Raw genomic sequence first — 20,979 nt, 5'->3', positions numbered from 1 at the left:
TTCAACTGATATTAACTCATAGCTACCAAAATAAATTGCACAGTGATGAATCTGTAGTGACAGATTTTTCCCTTGGAGGTGCTTCAAAGAACAAAGAGAAACTAGAAATCAGCATTGAATGACTGTAGACTGGATTGTTTAGGTTTGTAAAATTGATTTTAGTAGTTCTCATAATCTTACTAATAAAACCCTCAACCGTGGGGGTACCTGAGATGACAGAGCATATGAAAGAGTTACTGTAATTCAGCTGCTTAGGATCAGCCTAAAGGTGATGCGTCTATTTTTCTGGTATTTTGTAATGAGTATGCAAAGTTTTAAATTACTCAAATGACTTTATTGAGTAATGTGCAATTAAATTACTCCTGTAGAGTTTTAAATTACTTTGCTATTTAATTTTCTACAATTAATTACTGGTGTTTTGAGAAATAACTAGTTTATATGACTTATCTGAATCTTGAGCTAGGTACTGAGGAAAAATCAACAAAAAAACCCTACCCAGAGGGGAATCCACATCTCATCAGCAACAGTGTGAGATTTTACAGCCGTCTAGTACAGTGAGCTTTTTACTTGATCTTCTAATCAGCAGGCAAAACCTTCATGTGTTCATGTAACTGGATTATTTTAATGACTAATGCGTGGTAAAGAAATGCTCTTTGCAAAATATTAAGGAGAAAAACCTCCACATTTCTACCCAGAGCCCATATGAAAAATCACAGTGCTTCAATTTCCAGGGCCACCTCAGGAGGGGACCACGAGAGGGCACTGCTTTCCTTTTTACCGAAACGAAACACGGTGGACAAAATACTGGTGTGCGATGCTGATTTAGATGTGTTTTGAGCAGATTGCCCACAGTTCCTTTTATTCCTGCATTACTTACGTTGTATCTAAAAAGAAAGCAAGTGATGGCCAAGATGAATGCATTAACAAGCTAAAATAGGTGTGCGTCATTGCTAGTCTGTAACCCTAAAAATAAGACTACAATTTAAAATTAAATATAAAGCCCTATTTGTACTTTCTACCCACTAATTTGAGAAACAGTATTTAGTGATAATTATTTCAAACAAAATATACAGCTTCAGACTTGCCATACTTAAAAGTTACACATTTTCAATATATCAATGTTCAATAAATGGCAATAAGACTGCTAGGAATAGGATAACTATTAATAAAAATCTGGCTAGTTTTTCTCGATTTTTAATGTACTTTTGAACTTAATCTCTGATGAATTTCATTTAAAGAGGAAGTTCTGTCTTCTTAATCTATATACTCATGAACACTAGTGTGCTTTTGGATTACCTACAAATTATGCAAGCTACACCAGAGGTCTGACAGATAGCTGGGGATCTAATTTCCTCACATGTCTCAAGAATCACTGAACCTAAATCAACATTTTAACAACCATGAGTAATATATGAGTCTGAACAGAAACACATATAATTTGAGTTCCAAAAGAAATGGCAGCACTGGGGTTCCTAGAGAGGCAGCTCAGTAGGAGCCACGGGTTGCTGGGGCTGGTATGGATGGGAGTTATCTGCAGCCTCACTGGTGGCTGAGGGCAGGGGCCCAAATGTGATAAATGGAACATGGGTTTCTGAATGTGGCACACAGTCCTTTGTGCTGGAGGTGGGCGAGCTTCCCCTCTGGCCTCAAACTGAGGGCAGGAATTTAGGTGGTTCGGAACCCACTCAAAGGACCCGGCAAAACTGATGAAATGAAGAAGTCACTTAATCATTTCCAGTATCATACCAGAGTGAGATGTAACGGCCTGATTCAGTATCAGTGAAAAGCCTACAGCAAATTTCAGTAGGGTCAGTTTAGGGCCTACTCACTACCATTTGAAAAATAAATGTACGCTTAATAGATCCAAAAACATTCTTACTCATAAAATGTTGTCCATCCTGTTTCATCACTCTTCGTTGCTAAGAGACCACTGTTTCCGTTATATGTCATTAAGCCGAGCTCCAGGGTCTGTGTTGAGACCAGCTTGAGTCCACCATTAGTGCCAACAGCCAGCGTGACAATCTGATTATCCGGCATCAGCAAGTGGCGGGGCATCCCACTGGTGTCCCGACGGACCTTCAAGGAGTTGCCATTGTTGTCCATCACCTCCGTGACATCGTTATCGCTGCTATAGGTGAAATTGTACAAGTACTCCCCGGTAACGAGGCTGAGAGTGTACTGGTGAATCCCGTCAGCATTGAAGACATACAGCTCCTGTTCTCCTGGAGATGCAGCTTCATATTGGTTAAAAGAATTAAGAATGGGCCTGTTTTTACTGACAGCCCTAATGCGGATATTTCCAAGATCAGCTATGTAGATGGTACCATCTGGGGCCACAGCTAAGGAAGATGGTGAATTTAAGATGGCATCAGTGGCATACCCATCATCCCCAGCATAGCAATTACAGTTGACATCATTTTTGCAATCGCAGTCTGAAGCTGCCCCTGCAAGAAGGCATATTTCTCCATTGGTAGTTACCTGGCGGAGCCGATTAATTTTTTTTTCATCTGTCTCACTGATGTAAAGAATTCCTGTGTGTGAGATGGCAATGGCACTGGCTGATTCAAGTGCAGAATGAATAGCCAGTTTGCTAAGAGAGTAGTCTATACCAGGAACCTGGCAGTGCATGGGGCGTCCAGCAATAATGCTAACTTGATGATTTTCTGTGATCCGTAAAATAACATTGTTCTCTAGGACATAAAGGGAGTTGTCCATGGGATTGACAGCGAGATCAGTAGGCCACTCCAGCCGTACCTATGAGTTGCACAAATTATTACTGTAAAACGCGAAACTGAAAAGTACACTTCTAGTGTTCAAAATTCCACGTGTAATAACAGCAAATTAGTGAGGGGTTTATCAGCGTAAATCACAAAATCAAGTCATGAATGGCAACTAGTTCAAACAAAGATTTTGTTTTTCGGAAATATTAAAGCTACGTGCAGCGGTAACTTTGGCTAATTGTGTTTCTGTGCAAAGAATGAACGCTACATTGTGGAAGCTCTACAATAATTACAGAAAAACAGGCAATTAAGACAATAACTCCCATTATCTCAACCTTATTTCTCTATAGCTGCATAAATAACCTGTGTTACCCACAGTAAAAGGATGGTTCACTCATTTCAGTAATGAATCAAATATGCTATCACCTTGTTCTGCATAATGTACTTCTTAAGTGGCCAGGCAGTCATCCAAAATAGATGCCCATCTTTTCTAAGGCAGAAAAGAAAATAACTGCAGTAAGAGTCTACCTGGGTGACATCCATGCTGGAATCACAGCTGAGGGGTCGAACGGCAGTTAGGTCATTGGAGCCCAGCAGGGTTGATATGATTCCGTTCTGATCCACTTTTCTAATCATGGTGGCATCAACAAAATACATGAGGCCATACTTATCCACGGCGATTCCTGCAAAGACAAACCCCAGGCATCAGTGAAGCAGTGACACTCCTACCTTCAAGGCAGGCTTCATCTTCTTAACAAGTTTACAAGATGGTGACATTTGTTCACTTCCCCTGCTCCTTCCTCCCTTCCAATACAAGCAGAGGTCCTGGAACCATACACAGTATCTGTAGTTCTGCTGAGTAAATGACATCAGACAGGTTCATCCTTTGGGGCTTTGAAAAAAAGAAAACCACAGCAATACTCAAAATATGCCAAAGAGCCAGCAGAATGCTTATTCCTAAAGTCAAACTCTGTATATTACAGAACAAATAATTAAAAAAAAAAAAAAAATCCTAAACTTTAACCTCAGAATTTTGAGGTTTTGCTTTCTTCATCTGAAGGATCTAACAAGGATGAAGAATTTTTAGAAATCTCTTAAAATTGCTTGAAAAATTTTGAAAAATAACATTCTCTCAAGTTGTTTAATTCTTTGACCTGTTGCAGCAAAGAATATGGGAGGAACAACCTGGAGTTTTGAGATGAAGACACAGAGGTTTCCAGCCTAGAGAAAAAGGAAAGGCTCAATGCCTGTCACACTGGGAGTCCTTAGAGAGGAAAGGCACAGAATGAAAGGGTGGTCCGTTGGAGGAAACAGAAGGGTGTTGCTGCCTGTCATGAAGGAGGGCAGGCCTTTTCTCACTTGCCTCTCCTGCTTTGATTTGGTGCACAGCTTTGTCCGTTTCTTGGGCTGAAACTAAAGTATTAATCTAAAAATTTTGTCTTTAAATGGTTGCAGTGATCATCCTATTGGACAGTGAGAATAAAGCTTTATCTTCTTACTTTCTGCATAGATGCTTAACTTAAAACATGCAAGCAGCTCTGTTCTGTTAATATACTCTGCATTAACTGAAATTATTACCTATACAAAGAAACAGGACCTTTCATTTTTATTCGGTTTTTCGATCATTGAGTTACTTTCAACCCCTGAAATAAAACTCAAAGATGTTTGAAACGCATGGCTATACACTTGATTAATTCATCCTTACAATTAAAATGAAACAATGGAAAAAATTATCTTCAGAGGAGACACATCTCCAACTCCACATCATCTTGAAAACATTTTGTTAAAAATGAGAAACTGGAAAAGGCAGAAATCCTTTTATTTTTCCTCTGCATCTAAAGAAAAAGGGGATACACAGAATATAAACTCAGCAAAAAGCCACAGCAGGCAGTTTTTCTCCCCAAAGACAGTATCTCAAACAGTAATTTGTTGCCCAGTTTCCACACTTGCTTCTTGGAGTGAGTGGTACCCTGCTAATTTGTGTTCTGTTCTCCTTTTGCAGCATTCAGTGTTGGGGTAATAAAGTTTGCTTTAACTAAACAAAGCACGAACACTTGCCAATCCACTGTAATTAAAGCCCAGAATAAAAATTACTGAGCAAGGAGTGATTTAATTGCCAGATAATTATTTCCACATCTAGCCTAGCCTCACGGAGTCATTTTCTCCAGCTTCTTCTTCTACTTTACCTCGAGGGCTCATGAGGGTTGCGTCCACTGCCTTCCCTCCGTCCCCACATCTGGCTTCGTCAAAGGGCAGGCATTGCTCCCCAGTCCCTGCCACCACTTCAGAGTTACCAGCTAGGTCTTTCGTGCCAGTGAGGGACTTGACTTTGTATATCCGTCGGCTATTGGTGTCCGACACGTACAGCGAGCCTGAAACAGGGTCCACGGCCAGATAGTATTTATGAGCGGGATTGTTGCTTTAGAGAAAAAGAAAGCATAAAACAGAAACAGCTGAGCAGTCTAGAAGCTTCACAGGCTTTCAGAGCTTGGATACTCATTGGGCACAGAGATCTGGCAAGAAAGTCTGACACCTTAGTACAGAGGTGGCGTCTGAAGGACTACCATCTGAGGACCTAATGTCCTTAGGGCCTGGTCAGTGTTACAGGAGGACTGTGATTTTTAGATGTCATTCATCCTGCTACACCAAACCTTGCACAGCAGAGCCCAATAAGCCACAGCTGCACAGCAGACGTTCCTCTTGATCTCTTTAGCCTTTTAGATCTTCTTCAGGTCAACTTGCTTTAGCTTCTCTCTACCTGTTGCCTCCTCTCCCCATCACTTTGTTTAACTTCCCATGAAAGCACAAGTCATAGGAGTAAATTCCAAGAATCAGCTTCTGAATTATATTATACCACAAGTTTTGTGAGGTCTTGTATAAATAGGAGGCAGAGGCATAACAAATTTATTCCTAATGCAAATTTGTTCTCATTCATTCTTATCAAGAATCTCACTTACAGGAAATGAAGTTGCTTATATAACTAAAACCAGAGACCCCAAGTGTCTGACTTTCACTCCAAACCTTCTGTTATTGAAAAACTGGTCCTCAGTTTGTGATCAGAATGGGTGCTCATATGGAAAGCTACTTCTCTTCTGAAATATATGTTTTTTGACAGCTTATCACATTTTGGAACTACTTTATCAAATCATCTGAAAATTGAGAAATGTCAATCTTTGCAATATATGTACATTCACACACAGAGAACTGCAGTGCAGAAATATTTTCAAAATCTTGCTTGGCTAGTTTAACTCAATTTAGTTGGATTTTAAGCATGATGTGAATTTTCCAGCCTTTGGAGCCTATGGGTGAACGTAAATCAGGTCAATGGTGGTTTCAAAGCATAGAAGACAAATGAAGACAGGAAGAAAAAAAATGAAGGTTACTTACCAGTAACCAGAGATATTAGCCTCCAAATATCCACACTCCTAGTTTCGTGTGGCAAATGTGCCCATCTCCAAGAGTGAGGATACGCAGAGGTAAGTTATGATGGACAAGCCATTTCTTGATCAGACTTGCTGAAACATAACAAGGCCGCTTTCGGCAGCTGGATTATCAGCAGCGCAAAGACAACTGCGTTCATGTGGTCATGACCAGATTTGGAGGAATGAGGAGACCCAAAAATACCACTTTCTACAGTTATCTTCCTCTATGCCAGTCTTTGACATGCCATGATTTTAGGTCAGTAACTGTTTTTTCTAATACTGTAGAAAATAGGAGGGAGATTGGTTTGATCAAAATTCAGCAGGCAGAGGTAATACCACCCGCTGAAGTCTAGGAGTGTAGAAATTAGAGATGAAAGAATACAATAAACAAAAAATATTTGGCAGGTTTATTTCATGCATGGATCTCAAAGTACTTTAAAAAGATGGGTATTGCACCCATTTTACAGAGGAGGAAATTGAGGCACAGAGAGGTTAAGTGGTGTACACAAAGCTATGCAGGGAGACTAGTGACATGCTTGAGATTAGAGCACAATCTCTTTATTCCCCAAGTTCCTCTCCTCATCTTCAGCAGCAGGCTGCACCTCTTCACTAGACCCTTACCACATTGCTTTTCATCCCTCCAAAACAAACCTCCATCCTGTTTGCCGCATGGAAAAATATTTCTTTCCACTTACAGGATTTCTACACTTTCTCGAGTAGCTGAACCATACAAACATCTGCACATTTGTCATTGTTTTGAAATCCTGCTCTCTTCTCCCACCATGCTTTCCCCCTACACTGATGAACACACTTTGCTGTGACACTGGAGTTGTGCCATACTTCACAAATGCACCCAAACTTAGCTCAGGGCTTTGCAACAGCAGCAGACGAGCCAGGAAGCGAGTGCTGCAGCTGCAGACTCGCTGTTGCTGCCTCTCTGCTGGCCCAGGGTGCCTTTTTAAGGCCTGGACCTTCTCAAACCCACAGCACTCCCACCCTGGCCGAACAGGAGACCCGAGGGGGCAGGTACAAACCGGAGCTGGGCACAGGCACAGCTGCCTGCTGTCAGAGGCAGGCACCTTGCTTGGACTCTGCTCATGGCAGTGCCGGAGGAGCTGCTCTGCTGCCTGACATGGAGCAGCAGCCACTCCATGACACAGGAAGGGTTTCCATTCTGTGCAGACACGGTTTTGCCAGCCCATGCCTGCCTTCCTGAGCGAGCACACCCCTGCTTCCCTTCTGCCCACAGCCAGCCTCAAGGATGTCCTCCTGTTACCAGCATGGGATAAGGTATGGGTCAGGGTAAAGAGCAAGGATAGACCATGGGCTTATTCCCCTCTCCTCTCCTGCAGTCACTGGTGTGGCCATGTTGCTCACCCTGCCTTTCTCCTCTGGAATCTCCCTCAGGGGAGATTTGCCAGGGCAGTTTTGCCGGGGAGTCAGTCATGAGCTTTTGTTCCAGATCAAGGAGTGAAGCACTGGAGCTGCATACCCGCTGCATACCCTTTGCTCTTTCCTGAACTCAGTAAGGTAACAGATAGCGGAAGACTTTCCATGTAAAATATTTGAGGGACTTTGGCAGAAAACAACTGGTGGAAGGTTACATGCACTTGCTGTCTCCCCAAAGAAACTATGAGATTATTACCTGAAAGAGGGATGTACTCTATAAACAAGTAGCAAGTATTACTCAAACTGGCATCTGACGAATTAAAGATTGCTGCCTCTCTCTTCTCCGTGCCATTGAGATCTTTTCACTCTAATCAGAGGAAGCCAAGGAATGTACCTTGTTTTTAAAGACTTTCTGTAGCATTCTGTTTCTGCCTCTAGCTTTCCCTGGAGAATGCAGCAGTTCCCACCAAGCACAGTCTTACTCTGGTCTGTGAGGGAGCCTGGTGCCTGACAGCAAGTGTAGGCCCAACCAGCTCGTCCTTCCTATTCTTCTCATATATGTATCACATCTGCAACAGTGCAACAATAGTTTTTCTCTGTGTTTAATGAAAAAGAGAAATCTCTAAGCACCTGAAAAATTAGCTACGCTTAGTTATTGCAAATGAGGAGCCTCCAGCATCACCAATAATCATTAGCATATTGTGAAAGAATGCATCCAGATAGGAAAATTTAATGGCATTACACTACTTATCTCCAAAAATATTGTAAAGGGGAAATAGCACTGTTTAGTCCAGACCAACTTTGGCATCTAATTTGTATTACAGAAATGGAACGTATGGTTCTAAAAGGGTGATGCACAGGACACCATGGAATAGTTTACAACAACTCTTCTTGCTCTTGCCCTTGGTACTCTCCAGGGTAAAGATCCTCCCTGTCCCAGGTGTGGCACTGAGGAAGGTACAAGCGTTTCCTGTGCTGCTGCCATCCAAAGGCCTAGTGCTCAGGTGGGATGATGAAAAAATCTTTTCTCCTAATGTCCAGAAAGGTTATGCCTCCCTCATGAATCTTATGGTGACTACATGTAGTGGTTGCAATGAACCAGCCCCACAGGCTGATGGACTGTTAAATGTATTTGATGAAAGAAAATAGAAACTAAATTATGAAAAAGGACAGAGGGTTCAGAAAATCATTAATGACCAGAAAATGAGTTTTTGACCTATTTGCAGTCATTAGTGCTTTTATGAACCTTTCTGGCATTTATAAAACTGTTGCTGTAGTTTACCTCAACCATTTAGACCAATTATAGACAGCAAGGAGAAGCATTTATAAAGAAGTTAGTTTGGGGTTCATTATACTTGCATTCTACTAGAAAGTTCTAATTACTGTCAGAACTTATTTGGTTGCTTTTTGACTGCATTTCATAATTGCTAACGCTTATCATATTCATAACACACAATTAGCACATAAAAATGTCTCTATATATGGTACATGAAGAACAAAACATTACACAAGAAGCACAACACAAAAAGCAAACACAATGAAGCAAACAAACCATATAAAATTATATGGGAAAGAGCTCGTGTCTTACCTATGTTTAAACTCTTTATTTCTTTATAGAAAGGGAACAGAAGAAAAAAGAACAAACAGTTAGCTGAAGAATAGATGGTAAAGCAAACATAGTATTTGTTTTATTTTACAAAAGGACACAGGAGAAGATATCTGTTTTTCAGCACTAGCCTTAGCTTGCTTTGCGGATGAAGAGCAACTGGCAGTGACAGTTGCAAGCTAGTTCTCTAGGAGGGTACCCCTGCCCCCAACCCCCACCCTCCATATATTTTACAGGAAACTTTCTGCACCATTTTCACATAGAAATAAGTGTAGCTTGTGGGTCAGGAGCGAGAGAAACCGGCAGCTTTCTGAATACAGAACTGGAAGGGGGAAGGACTGGGCTTTGGGTGTCGTTCACCAGTCAGAGGCAACCTCTTTAATCAAAACAGCTTTCCAACAGGCTATTTCTAAACACATTTCTACTACACAGTTTATTTTCTTCTCCTTCCAGTCTCTAAAATAATTGCTTAAAGCAAGCTTTGATGCTACTTGATATATATTTAAGCCTATCAATGCAAATCTCAGGGTAAAAAAAAAACCCTTCTAAGTGAGCAGTAAGCTACTGTACAATGGGAGATACACAGCATTAATTGATCCCTCTTTTACTGTCTAGACACAAAGTCAGATTGTCCTCTAGTTTCCAGAAGTAACTTAATACAGTCTGCACACCACAGTGGTTGGCTGTGTTTATGTCATCTCCATTTAGGAACATCCACTGACTGAAACAAAGAGGTGCATGTCTCCTGAGCTCCAGCACAATGCACAGCCCCAAACTGGCAATACCAGTGTTCAGCGTGACACACAACACTCTGGAGTCAAAAGTCCTATTAGCCACTCACATCAGGCACCTTCCTAAAGCACAGTGCAAAGGAAAGATGAACACTGGGATATTCTGACTTGTAAAGTTACTCAAGATTTATGCTGGCTTATGTAAAACCAAAATTACATCTGTTGTGAAATCTAAATAAAGTGATGTATTTGGTTTATAATATTTATGGACATACTATTTGCAATGTTATTCAAGCTACTTGATACTAGCTGAAGATTCTGCTCTTGTTCATACTTAAATGGCTCAAATCTTTAAACTCTTACCCATGTAACCCATACAGATCTTAAGACTACTACTGAATCACGATTATTGCTATAGGTGACACTTGCTGGAATGAACCTTAATTCCCCTTAGAGGAACAGGGGGCAAAAGACATCACTGCAAATCCTAAAAACCTGTGTCTCAAATCATTTGCAGCTGTCCAACAGCACCCAGAATACAATAGCTTTATTGTTCATTGTTCATATCAGCAAATAGTTCATTGTTGACAGTTATAACAGAAGCTAAAGAAACTACACCATAAAAGAGAAGATGGACAAAAGCAAGTTAAGGAGTCCATCTGTTTCTTTACTGAAGTCCTTTCCCGTTTTCTGTCACACTTGCTGAAAAGCCCAAGTTCTCTCTTGCATTGAGAGAAAGCAAAGTACTCAGACTAATACTGCTGTAAACTTTGAGACAACTTTTTCAAATATCAGGTGCCCTAGGAAGCTTTGCCCCTGGCTGATATTAGCAAGTGAGGTGCATATAAATGCGTCACATTAAGTATCCTAATCTGAAAATGCTTCTCTTTACCTATAAAGCTGTAGTCCTATTTACTAGAAAGCTAAGCAGAACTGAAAAAAAAAAAAAAAAAAAAAATCAGCTTACTCTATATAATGAAGTGTTAGAGAGTATATTGATATAAATATTTATAGCAGGTCACATCCGTACCAGCTACCTTCTGTGGTTCATACTGAGCTGCCAGCAGAAAGCACTGGATTATCTAGGACTTTTTCTTTTAAAATACAATGAGGCAGCCTGATGGTGTATGAAGTAGGTGTCAGAGTGATTTCAGAGTAGAATTGGCCCAAATTAGATCCCGTTTCTCTTATATAAAATCAAAATTCACAATAGTGACATCAACAGAATGATATGAATGGAAGAGAGGTGTAAAGTAGTGCTAGGCCTCCTATTCTCTAACAGTCCAATCATTTTGCATTTTTTCCCACTATTTAAAAACTAAAGCACAGTGGAAGCAAAGGAGTTGGTTATTGGCCATATAATTAAGAAAAGCCTAATGACCTAAATTCACTATTTCCACTTCAGCTCTACCCAATTCACAAGAGCCTGAGTGGGCTGCAGAAGTATCAGAAGACAACCAATGCAAGCCATTTTTCCTCATTTTTCTGCAAGTATTCAACAATACTGTAACTCTCAGGTCCAGTTACATGAGTTATGGTGTGAAGCAATAGCTCTTGCCTCCCCTAGAAGAATGAAAAAAGAAGATGGAACAGAAAAGGGTGAAGTGGTACACTCTACACTCGCACCTTCCCTATTAAGTGACCAAATTGTAAATGTGGGGGCAGGATGGAGAAACAGAGATACAACCTTAAAGAGAGTTCTGACGATGCAAAGTGACTCTGTATGTCAATCTTAACTGCACTTAACCTACAGAAATAGACTTAGGAGCATGGGAAAGAGGTGGGAAAGTGGCTCTCAAAACCATTGACAGGAAAACCTTCCTTCTAACCTCCTAAGACTGTTATACCTTTGCTTATCACCGTGGCTCAATACCTAAGGGCAGTCAATTCTGCAGTTTTCCAACAAAACTAAATGACGTATAATACTGAGGGGAGATTGTATCAAATGATCAACAACAAGATAGAAGAAGATGCTTTGTACTTATTGTACAGGTTGGTTTGTACTCTTCAGTCCTCCTCTGTAGTCATTGCTCTGATAAGCTACAGACTTTGAACTATGCATTTCTGTGCCCCATTTCTCCACTGGAATTCAAATAGGTTGAAAGTGACAATGTTTCACAAAATTATAAAAAGTAATGGTAAAGGCTGATTTGAGCACAGGCTACAGAAATGAAGTGCTAAGATTAACACCTTACCTCAGCTCAAGTATACTACTGACATTCCTGGATGGGAAGATACGCCGAATATAGTTAAAATCTCCAACAAAGAGACTTCCATCAATACCCACTGCCAGCGCTACAGGTGCCAAAAGCTTATTTCCTTCTGCCAGACCATTGCAGCTAGGACAGGATATGCTTCTTCGGCGCCCATTCCCCATAATGCTGGTTATCACAGCTGGCTGCTGAGTTAGGAACTGATTCTCTCCGTTGCCTTTGTGCAATATACCTAATAGCAAAGAGGAGAAGAAGTGCAATGAATGACTGTAATAATCAGAGGACTTCAGTGGTAGTTCTCTTTTCAACAGCTGCTGTTAAGGACTGTACAGAGAAATTACTCCAGAGTGAATGAGCTTTACAGTAGTAAAAGTAAAGGTGTAATGAAGATTCTCTGTTAAAACACACACACAATCACAGAGCCAAACCTAAAGCCAGAGCCCTTTGGTATTGATTGTGAGAGAAAACAGTCCTATACAATTCTCTGGTCTAGCATAATGGTTTAGATTGTCTTAGGAACTGGGAAGTAAGAAGGCACAGTGGAGAAGATGTTTTCCTTATTTGTGTGCGTGGATCCTCTCACTCATTTCCTATGCTACATTTCACTAGGAATTTTTTGCCAATCTGACTGTTCTCTTTCCATCTCTCAGCATTTTACACTTTTTTCATGGAAAATGAAAAACAAGAAATAGAGGTGCTAGAGAAAACAATAGCACAGAAAATAAAAAGACAGGAGAAAGATGAAATTCCTGGAAAGGCTGCTAAGGATCAGTGATAAAAGGCAAGAGGGAAGCGAGAGGCAAGGAACTTTATTAGGCTTCGAGAAATGCCTTAATGATAGTATTCCTTTTCAAAATATACGTTCAAAGAGCAGACCCCTGCTCCAAGAAAGGAGTAGATTCTATGACAGCATCATCAATGACTAGGAATCTGGGCAGCAATTCTCAGCCTCATGTTCTTTTGGAAATGCAGTTGTATGATCCTAATGCACCAGGCTTCCTCCTGGTGACAACAGTGACTATCACGCAGTTTCCAAATGGCTATCTCAACAGTGCTGGATCACCTGCATGGCACTGTAAGTCTGTTCAAATAGCCTGATCTTGCCTACTCTGAACACTACATTTAGATTTCTTGAGCAACAATATACTTTGCAATCTGTTAATGCAGGGATTGGTGGAAGGATGTAGAAAATGCTGTACAGGGATCAAATGAAATATATGCTAAGCATTCAGCTCTCTAAGAGTCTCTGGTAGAATATGAAGACCAGGAACATTCAACTTAGTATATGCAAACACAAAGAGAAGTGAGGAAAAAGTGAACAGGTGACAAAAGAGAGAGAACTGAGATTCAGGATCTTATCACAGACTCATGCTCCTTTCAAGCCCCATCTTGGATTAGAGGGGAAAAAGGTGAAACAAAAGTAATCAGGAACATGTGTGTTAATACGAGAAAAAAAAAAAAGTAAGGAAGACAGAAAGACATTACAGGTCAATAAATGAACAATCGAATAAACGTTTGAACTTTAATAAAAACCATGCTGAGCAAAACAGTAAAATAATTGTTGAAATTCAAGAAAACTTTTCTGACAACTGCAATGTCCCATACCTTACTGTGCTAAAGATGAAACAAAAAGAGTGTAGAAATGGTATTTTTAAAGTGTAAATATAATGTAAGTAGTGTTCACAGACAGAAGTCCACATAGCACAGAAAACACATGGAATTATCTAACTCACCACTCTTGACATTAAGTACATGATGTTTATCCAAAGACCATCCTCCTAAGTTGGAAGGATCCAGTTCAAATCCTTGCAGCAGTGCTGTCCTCTTCTCCCATAAAATGAGACTGGGACAAGTCTCATATTCAAAACCCACAGAAACTGAAATGAAACAAAAGCAAATCTAATATACTTGCTAAAAAACCACTGAATTAAATGTCCAGAGCACATTCAAATCATTCAGCATCCCAGATCCCCAGCCCCCTCAAGAAGATGGAGTGATTATATTCCTCTCTTTTATTCTACAATATTAAATTCAGATCTTTGGCTAAACACAAATTTGAAACTTCACATGTACTCTGCAGGGATCTGATCACTTTGCTTTGAATAGCAGGCATTGGGAAGTGACTGGATTGGTGGGAGTGAGAAATACAATTTTGAAAATGTAATAAAATTATTCTAGCAGATAACAGGACAAGATCAAACTCTTAATTTGCCAGATGTTTGCAGCATTTATTTAGTTTGTTCATTTTACATACCATATATCAAGGAGCAGTGAAAACTTTGTGCTTTCAAGCACACATGCACTGTAAGCATTACTCAGGAAAGCAATATCCTATGCAATAATGTAAGAAAGAAAAGCTATAACAAATATTTTAGAAAATATAGGGAAAAAAAATTAGAAGTTAATTTTTCTTTCCACATTGGCACAGCTCTGATGTCCACTTTTAGCACTGTTATATTACAATTATTCTGATAATCAAATGAAAACTTAAGAATATTATGATGATAGTTCTTTTTCCCACCCACTATAACCAAGCAAACTAAAAATAGCTATAGAACTAAAAGACTGAACTATGTTAGAAAAACACCATTTTCATGTCAAACTTATTATATTGCAAGAGGCTATGCATGAAATAATGCCATGCATGAAAATCCAAATGCACTGAAGAATGCCAGCCAGTCCAGCATGAGGTTAATTTGTTAACTGGAAATAAAAACAGTGATGGACTGGGTTTCACCTAAGTTTCTGTAGCCAGTTACTCCCATTGTCTGGTCTAAACTTTCTAAATCAGCCACTGATGAGGAAACACAGACACGCTGATGGAATTTAGACCCTCTGAATGTGATCTTTCATGTGTAAAAGAAACATAATACAAAGATAAATTGTGTCAGGAAGATAAGAACTGTTTAGTCTATATTTGCTTCTCTGTGAGACATCTTTGCAGTTTTCTTAGTCAGAATTACAGGTGTTATTTGGAAAGTTTTGGATCTTGTATATGCTGACTTACCTACAGCATCTGACAGTCCATAAACCTTCTGACCATATGCATCTGTTTTGTCCCAGATAAATGTATATGCCAAATTGGGAGATGCCTGAAATGATTTTTGAAACAAATGCCCTTCTACTGCTACCATCAAATGAACTTTGATTAGATTGAGTGGCACAAGTGACTGAGTCATGGTGATCTTAAGTAAGGATTTGTATCCAGCAGTACGGGAACTCAAGTAGTTGAGCTTTATACTAGAGCCAGGGATCTCAATTTCTTCATGAAGAACCTGAGGAGTAAAAAGTTCAAACATTTTACATTAGTGCTTTGCCGTTTTTTAATAATAATACTACTGCCTTCCATATCCTTATGAACTTATGACTTTCTACTACTGGGAACAGTTATCTTCAAATCAGTGCAATGGTGCAGTTCAGCCGACATTTCTGGACAAATAATTATTTCATATCTGTGTACACTTCTTTCTGAGAGCCCAAGCTGGCTGAAGTGCAAGTACAAGTAGTTGTACTGCAAGTTATATGCAAGGGGAACATAAGCAATGTAGTCATAGGAACCCACAACTTCCACTAACAGTATCAAACAGAGACTAACTGAATAAAGTAGTGAAACCTGTGGAGTTTTCCTTTATCCTAAAAACATACAAGAAAACAGCCTGTGGCTAGCATTGCACACCAAGCCTTTGCAAAATTCTCTTGAAACATCTAAGCTGTCAACTGAAATACAGAGATGTACTTGATATACTGTATGAGAATGATAAGGTGCAAGGTAGTCAAAGATAAATGTGTCTGGGTGACATAAACCTCGGGTATCTTCTGCAGACCTCATTAGAAAGCCTGGTATCTGTCAGAATGAATGCAACTCTACAGAGGCATTTGCTACAGTAATTCCAGGGGACAAGTGATGACTCTGTGTTAAGTGCTTAGCCAGCACTGCCATCTGACCACTGATTTCTACAGACGTTTCTCTCACACTGTTCTTACCTGGGTTTCTGGTACAATGGGATTCCGGCCAGGAGCGTCGCTGAAGAAAGTTGAAAGTGGTGATGAAATGATGACTGGGTCAGGTCGGACAAAACCACTTAGATCACAGCTGGGAATGGAGTTCTCCTCTGTCTTCATCACAAGCGTGTCCATAGCATAGAAGCTATTCCACGGTAACCATACTGTCCTCTCCTGACTCATAAATGGGGCCCGTTCAAAGTGCAAGGTTAGGGATGCTCCACCATTTGCAACCAAGTCAAACCTACAAAAAAGTGGGCTTTAGAAGTGACAAGACTGAATAATTCCAGTAATAGCACTCCTGGCTAATGAAATAGGTACACAGGTATACCTACAGCAGGCAGTGTCATGCTTCAAGTGATCACTAATGGGACGTGAACCTCTGGCAACTCAATAACTGAAATCCAGCCAAGAGAAGCAATGATTTGAAGTCACTCGGACAATCTTCTTTCCTATGTATTCTACAATGTGCACTAAATAACTTAAAGATAACCAGCAAACAAATCACTATATTTATTACTACGAATCACCTTTATATATAGAATCAGCAGAGACGTCAAGCTCATAGTGAGCTGGACACTGAACTAGCCCTTTCCTACAAGATGCTGTCTGTCAAGCACAGAATGGGACACATGGTGGCAGGAGAACAGCAATGAAAACTTTGGCTGTTTGTGTTCTACAAATAAGGTAAAAATTTCTGTCCCTAGGACAACTTATCTACCATTTTTCAGAGACATTTGGTATTTACTCCCAACCATCTACAAAATCATAGCAGTAATGTGGAGCTGTGCAAGCATTTTGAAATCTGACCTAAATGAGCAAAATACTTCCAGGTTGTTCTGACAACAGAAGTGACTATCAGTAGTTGCATGTAAATGCTGGCAACATAACAAACCACTCCACGATTGTCGTAATCTAGTCAGATATAAATATAGTTCAGCTCACTACCTACCATTGTATTAAACCACTGAAAGCAACAATTTTTGTTATAACAGAATAATATTCTGGTAAACGTGGAAATTAAATACTCTCTTATAGTTCAGTTGACTCATATTAATTATTTCAATTCAATTGTTTGCATGCAAGATCAAGATAAAATGGCAAATGTTTATGATGCATGTGTCAAAGATAAACCATTTTAGTTACCACAGCCAGTAAACTAGATGAACAAAAATCAATGTGTCAAGGTTTATCTGAATTTGTGTGCATTCCCAAACAGCTGATAGAAGGGAGAAAAAGCACTTTTTTTGCACAGCAGGAAATTGTCTAAGTATATTCAATTAGAATCTTTTGATTACATTCTACCCTGAAGAAACTGAAAAGATAGTGGATCTTCAAAAGGCAAGAGCAGCAGAAGGGAACTTGTAACAAAAGATACTATTCTATAATGATATTACTTTTTTTTTTTTTTTTTTTTTTTTTTTTGTGTGTGTGTGTTTTCTAGCAATGTAAGCCTGCCCTGCATTTTAAAGTAAAATATTTCTGGTCTCAGCTGGATACTACTGTAATGTACAAATCTAGATATAGCGCAATTTTTTTTGAATGGAGTATGCCTGCTAACACATTATTATCAGAAATCAGCCTTTTCATATTTACTTGCAGTTAGTATTCCAAATGCCATGCAAAAAATTACTTTTGTGTTTACTTAATAGCTCTCTGCCCTGAGAGGAAAGCAATGCATGATACCACATGGTTCCATTAGATCACACCATCTGTTAATCAGCAAAGATACTGGATGTGAAGCGGGGACTCAATGAAGCAAGCAAACTCACGTGCCATCCTGACGAGTGATGGTGTAGCCGTACTTTGGATACTTGACAAATGACACATTGACCCCAACAAGAGGAGTTCCATCTGTAGTCACCACTTGGCCTCTTATGAGAGACACAAGACTAAAAAAGAAAAATAATTAAAGGTATTAAAGTTAGTTACAAAGGCAAAGTTGCATTGTTTATGAACTGAGTAGTGGAACACTTATGCCTCATTTACTCTAAATACAATTTACTCCAAAGACTTTCAGAAACCTGAAGATACCACAATATTGCCCTGCTCCCTGTATATACTTAAATCAAGAGACTGCTGAGCTATGCAAGGCCTGTGCACACAGAATGGGTGTTGGTGCTTTCCTTGTCTAATGAGGCTTTGTCTCATTGTCTAATGAGGCTTTGCAGAGCAGAAAGCTATCTCACATTCAGTCAAGCCAGAACTATGACCCTGAAGTCCCACTGAAATGACAATGGGGCACTTCTCAAAAACCTCCCTGGGTACAACAGCATGGCTGCAGATGCCTAATACACTTGAAAAAGATGGTGTAAGGCCATATCTCTTATACAAGCCATTTTCCAAACTAAAGTTCATGTTCCTTCATCTTAGGAAGCGACTGATGTTTTCACAACGCATTTGGTCCCAGATTTGTAACCCTTGCCTTTCACTTTGCCAAAAGTAGAAAGAATAAAGTTTTCTTAGCCAACAGGTTAAGCAACTTTGCTTAGCCTAAACGAGATGAAGACAGAATTGCAGAATAGTGGGGGTTGGAAGGGACCTCTGGGGATCATCTCATCCAAGCCACCGGCTCCAGCAGGTCACCCACAGCAGGGTGCTCAGGATGGCAACCAGGCGGGTTTGGACCCTCTCCAGAGAAACAGATTCCATAACCTCTCAGGGCAACCTGATCCAGGCTCTGCCACCCCCACAGCAAAGAATTTTTTTCTTCACGTTCAGATGAAACTTTCCATGTTCCAGTGTGTGCCCATTGCCCCTTGACATTTGCTGAGCACCACTGAAAAACGTCTGGCCCCATCCTCTTGACACCAGCCCTTCAGATATTGATAGGCATTGATGGACTACTCCTGTAGAAGGCACAGTCAGTCTTTTTTTTCCTCAATAGTACTTTGCTGCTGGTAAGCACCCAGCGGGCAGAAACTGCTCCTGCCTACCTGCCTGCATTCCCAGCCTCCCAAGCACTGGAAGTAGCAAGCCCCACTTCTCCCTGCTCTTCTGCTCTCTGGCATGGCCAGGATGTTCTCCCGTTCCTCTCCTCTCCCAGCTGGAGAGGAGTCTCCATCCCTTGGCTCCCTACCACCTTCCCTCTACCATGAAAGAAGCAGATTGGTGAATTTAGGAAGCTGCAAAATAATGAAGAGACAGAAAAGGAGAAGCTCCTTGTGGATGGCTTCCAATGCTACACTAGGAATGCAAAAACAGGACAAGATGGCCCTGCGAAATGGAGAGAGTTAAATCCTGCTGCAACCCAGAATCTCAGTGATCACAAAATTCCTTCTTTCTGTAGCCCTAGATGAAAAGATCTGTATTCCAGCACGAGCCACCAACTCTCATCTGTAGCCACAGAGTGAGCCAGCAGATGAGAAGCTCTGCTTCCGAACTGACTGTGTGCCAGCAGAACTGGAGCTGCTCCTGAACCTCAGCAACCTTCAGGCACACCAACAGGCACGGCATCCTGACACCACAGAGTTCTGAAGCCAGCCCCAGCTATAGGACAAGGGGATCAAACAGAGCTGTGTTTTGCTCAGAACTGAATTCTGGGATGGCTATAATGCTTGCATCATCCCCACAGCAGAGAACATCTACTTTCACTAGTAATGTCAGGGATTGTGTTGAGAACTTTTCCAGTAACTCTGAAGTGTTCGAGGTGCTATGATGGAGATTGCTAACTGTATTTTACTGCCAATTTAACAACTACTACCTCTTATCTTTATTCCAAACAAGGTGCATTATTTTCTTCAATATTACATAAAAGAAACTAATTAATGAAACCAAGCCGTTTCTGTTACACTGCTTTTAGAACTTTCAACTATTTCTTGTCCCTCCAGGTCAAATGTTAATTTGCAAAATCAACGTTTCGTGACAGAATATGGAATTTAATAGAAATTGATGCCTGTAGAGAAAAATCTACTCAGGGATACAACGGACCAAGATAACTGTCTTGGCATTATTCATTTTGCTTCAATGGTTTTATGTTACACAGAAATAGTTGTAGGAAGATAGTCACTCAAGCTTTTATAGAGGAACAGTGCAGAAAACAGGTTTAGAAACAAATCATCGTAAGGCAGAAGAGAGCCATTAATGTTCATGATTCAATTTTTTCCACCTTCAGTTTCAATATTTCAGGCAACAATTTGAAAAAGAACATTTTGACCAATAACCTCCCTTTTTATTTCTAAAATGTCAAAATATGGAAGACAATGGGTATTAAAATCTATAAATAAAATCTTTATTTATAAGAAGTAATATGTTGACTAATAGTCACACACAGAAGCTATTTTTTGTAATCTTTTAAAAATGTAACCGATCAATCAAGATTATACATTAAGTAATTTTTATTTTTTTTTTAAGATAGAAGTTAAATGTGTAGAAACACAGTGGTTTTTATTTCCTGAAAACTTCATCTTGCTTCTGCACAGAAATGTTCAGCAAGATCTAAATAATATTGCAACCTATACATTTTGTTATTTATTACTTATTTTCTTATACCATTAATGGAAAAAAATCATAACTACTATTTTGCCCCACTTTGTCACTTGCAATGGAATGAGAGATTAAGCTCTCATTAAGAAGTTATCATTTATGGTAGTTACTTCTTGAGACTATGGCAGCTTCAGTATATGTGAAACTTGGAGTCTAACCTTGTGGCACTTCCAGAAAGTCTAAACCACTAGTTTTAAACTTTCATTTTGACAGTATATGTTAAATTTGCCTAAAATTGATACTAAAAATAACAGCTGAGCTGTAGAGTTCTCAAAAGCACCTTCACAGCTTAAAGGCTAAGGCAAATTTTAAAAAGTCATTAATATGCCATTTACAAAGTTATGTTAAAATACATGATGATATACTTCAAATGAATAAAACAGAACTAAGACTCCTTTCACCAGGAAACCT

At 39.8% G+C, this 20,979-nt stretch overlaps 1 protein-coding gene across 1 annotated transcript in view; it reads right to left on the bottom strand.

Annotated features, from left to right (window-relative positions):
• Positions 1–20,979, bottom strand: part of TENM2 (teneurin transmembrane protein 2) — a gene marked incomplete at its 5' end in the record, with an annotated part of 57,963 nt that overhangs the window by 19,522 nt on the left and 17,462 nt on the right. Inside the window, 9 exons of the mRNA XM_008941352.1 lie at positions 1,880–2,754; positions 3,249–3,403; positions 4,907–5,139; positions 9,120–9,140; positions 12,064–12,313; positions 13,815–13,958; positions 15,089–15,356; positions 16,066–16,327; positions 17,856–17,975. Of these exons, the coding sequence (XP_008939600.1) occupies positions 1,880–2,754; positions 3,249–3,403; positions 4,907–5,139; positions 9,120–9,140; positions 12,064–12,313; positions 13,815–13,958; positions 15,089–15,356; positions 16,066–16,327; positions 17,856–17,975 (2,328 nt within the window). The remainder of the gene's footprint in view (positions 1–1,879; positions 2,755–3,248; positions 3,404–4,906; positions 5,140–9,119; positions 9,141–12,063; positions 12,314–13,814; positions 13,959–15,088; positions 15,357–16,065; positions 16,328–17,855; positions 17,976–20,979) is intronic.

Source organism: Merops nubicus, unplaced genomic scaffold (genome assembly GCF_000691845.1).
Source record: "Merops nubicus isolate BGI_N331 unplaced genomic scaffold, ASM69184v1 scaffold19645, whole genome shotgun sequence".
NCBI classification, from domain to species: domain Eukaryota; kingdom Metazoa; phylum Chordata; class Aves; order Coraciiformes; family Meropidae; genus Merops; species Merops nubicus.
Note: the sequence above shows the minus strand (reverse complement) of the source record. Positions and strands in the feature narration are given on the sequence as shown.